A 1,567-nucleotide genomic window follows, 5' to 3' on the forward strand; every position below is an offset into this window, starting at 1 on the left:
ATAAATTATTCCTCCTCATAAATATTCATTCTTAAAGTTTTGCAGGAGCTCCCTTTAAGGACTACCAATGCTCCTTACTTTTACATCCCCTACCATATTCTTCACACATTGCAAATAGCAGGAAAAAGTAAAAAAGTAATTAAATGAAATCTATCTTTAGATGCCCATTCTATAAACAAGTCCGTACTCCTTCTTGCATGACAGCAAACACAACTCCTATGGCAAGTCAAGAATTTCGTAATCCTCGTAGAGCTTCTGCGTTAAATTATACACTGATGTCATGACCTCTATCACTTTGGGCATAAGAGCTTCGTTGTGGGCTCTCACTGCTTCAATGCCACCAGTTACCTGCAGAATTATTTTTGTAAAGCATTAATAAGATATTTGGAGAAATTGTTTTTAATGTTCATTACATTTATAATCATGAATAGAAAGATCAGAATATTAAGAATGAAAATGTTAGGAATGCTGTATTGTTGTACTATATGTATTTCTAAATCATACAGTCTTAGTGATTAATGTCTATTTATACTGAAATGACATATTTCTGAGTGTTTCATATTTGATTATACATGAAAAGCAAATGACAAAATACTTACCTGGTATGAGGCAGACTGACAATAAAGATCTAACTCAGTTATTTACACTTAAAGAAAGTTGTAACATGCACATAGAACTATATATTTTCCTACTGCTGGAGATAGAAGGAATTATCTTTAAATAAAGATAATCTATATGTGCTTGTTAAAAATCAAAAGAATATGCCATTAGCAAGCTCAGAGAAATTATTATAGAAAGTCCATGCTAGTGAAAAGTTCAATGTAATCTGCAATCTGTTTTTTCCCCATCTAATCTTTAACCGTTACCATAAAAATAGACCTGAAGGGTAAATAAGTATGTCTTTGTGTACCAGATGATAAATAAATTACAAAATTACAAAATTAAAACATAATTATCAAAAGATGGAAAGCCTGTTCTTCTGTATTACAACTGGATATCATATAAAAAGCATCATATTCAATGTCTTAATTTATGCACACACTTCTATCTACAAGTCTAGTACACAAACAAAATACAGATATTATGCTTTGAAAAGGCTTGGAATATAAAAGCACTCGTAATACAGAACAACTGAGATTTATGGGCATTCAATGAAATGAAGAAAAAGTAGAAAAGAAAGTAGAAAAATATGTATACAAGTCTAGACGAGTTTCTGGTTTTAATCACTAAAACAATTATATACTGGTATTATCCATGTAAATATTCCTTCTCTTCTCTACTTTACATTTACTCCTCTAATCTAGGTTCTCTGACAAAAAAAGTTAAATAAAAAACTGAATAACATATTGAATGAAAGAAAGAAAATTATACATCCATACCAGTTTATCTCATAATGTGAAAGTATGTATAAATGTTTTCATGTACATGCAAACACACTTGAAGAAAGTACAAAATAATGGAAGAATCACCTCAATAATACACATCATATGTACCTTAATAAAACTAGTATTCATGCTTAACACTTATAGCATGCATAGTTTAACCACACCAAGGATTTAAAAAATAT

At 29.9% G+C, this 1,567-nt stretch overlaps 1 protein-coding gene across 1 annotated transcript in view; it reads right to left on the reverse strand.

The window, feature by feature from the left end:
- Positions 1–349, reverse strand: part of LOC119583624 (ceramide-1-phosphate transfer protein-like) — a gene marked incomplete at its 5' end in the record, with an annotated part of 1,277 nt that extends 928 nt beyond the window's left edge. The window contains 1 exon segment of the mRNA XM_037932209.1: positions 1–349. This exon segment is cut by the window's left edge and continues 928 nt beyond it. Coding sequence (XP_037788137.1) covers positions 217–349 — 133 coding nt within the window.
- Between the last annotated feature and the right edge of the window lie 1,218 nt (positions 350–1,567).

This window comes from Penaeus monodon, chromosome 17 (assembly GCF_015228065.2).
Source record: "Penaeus monodon isolate SGIC_2016 chromosome 17, NSTDA_Pmon_1, whole genome shotgun sequence".
NCBI lineage: Eukaryota > Metazoa > Arthropoda > Malacostraca > Decapoda > Penaeidae > Penaeus > Penaeus monodon.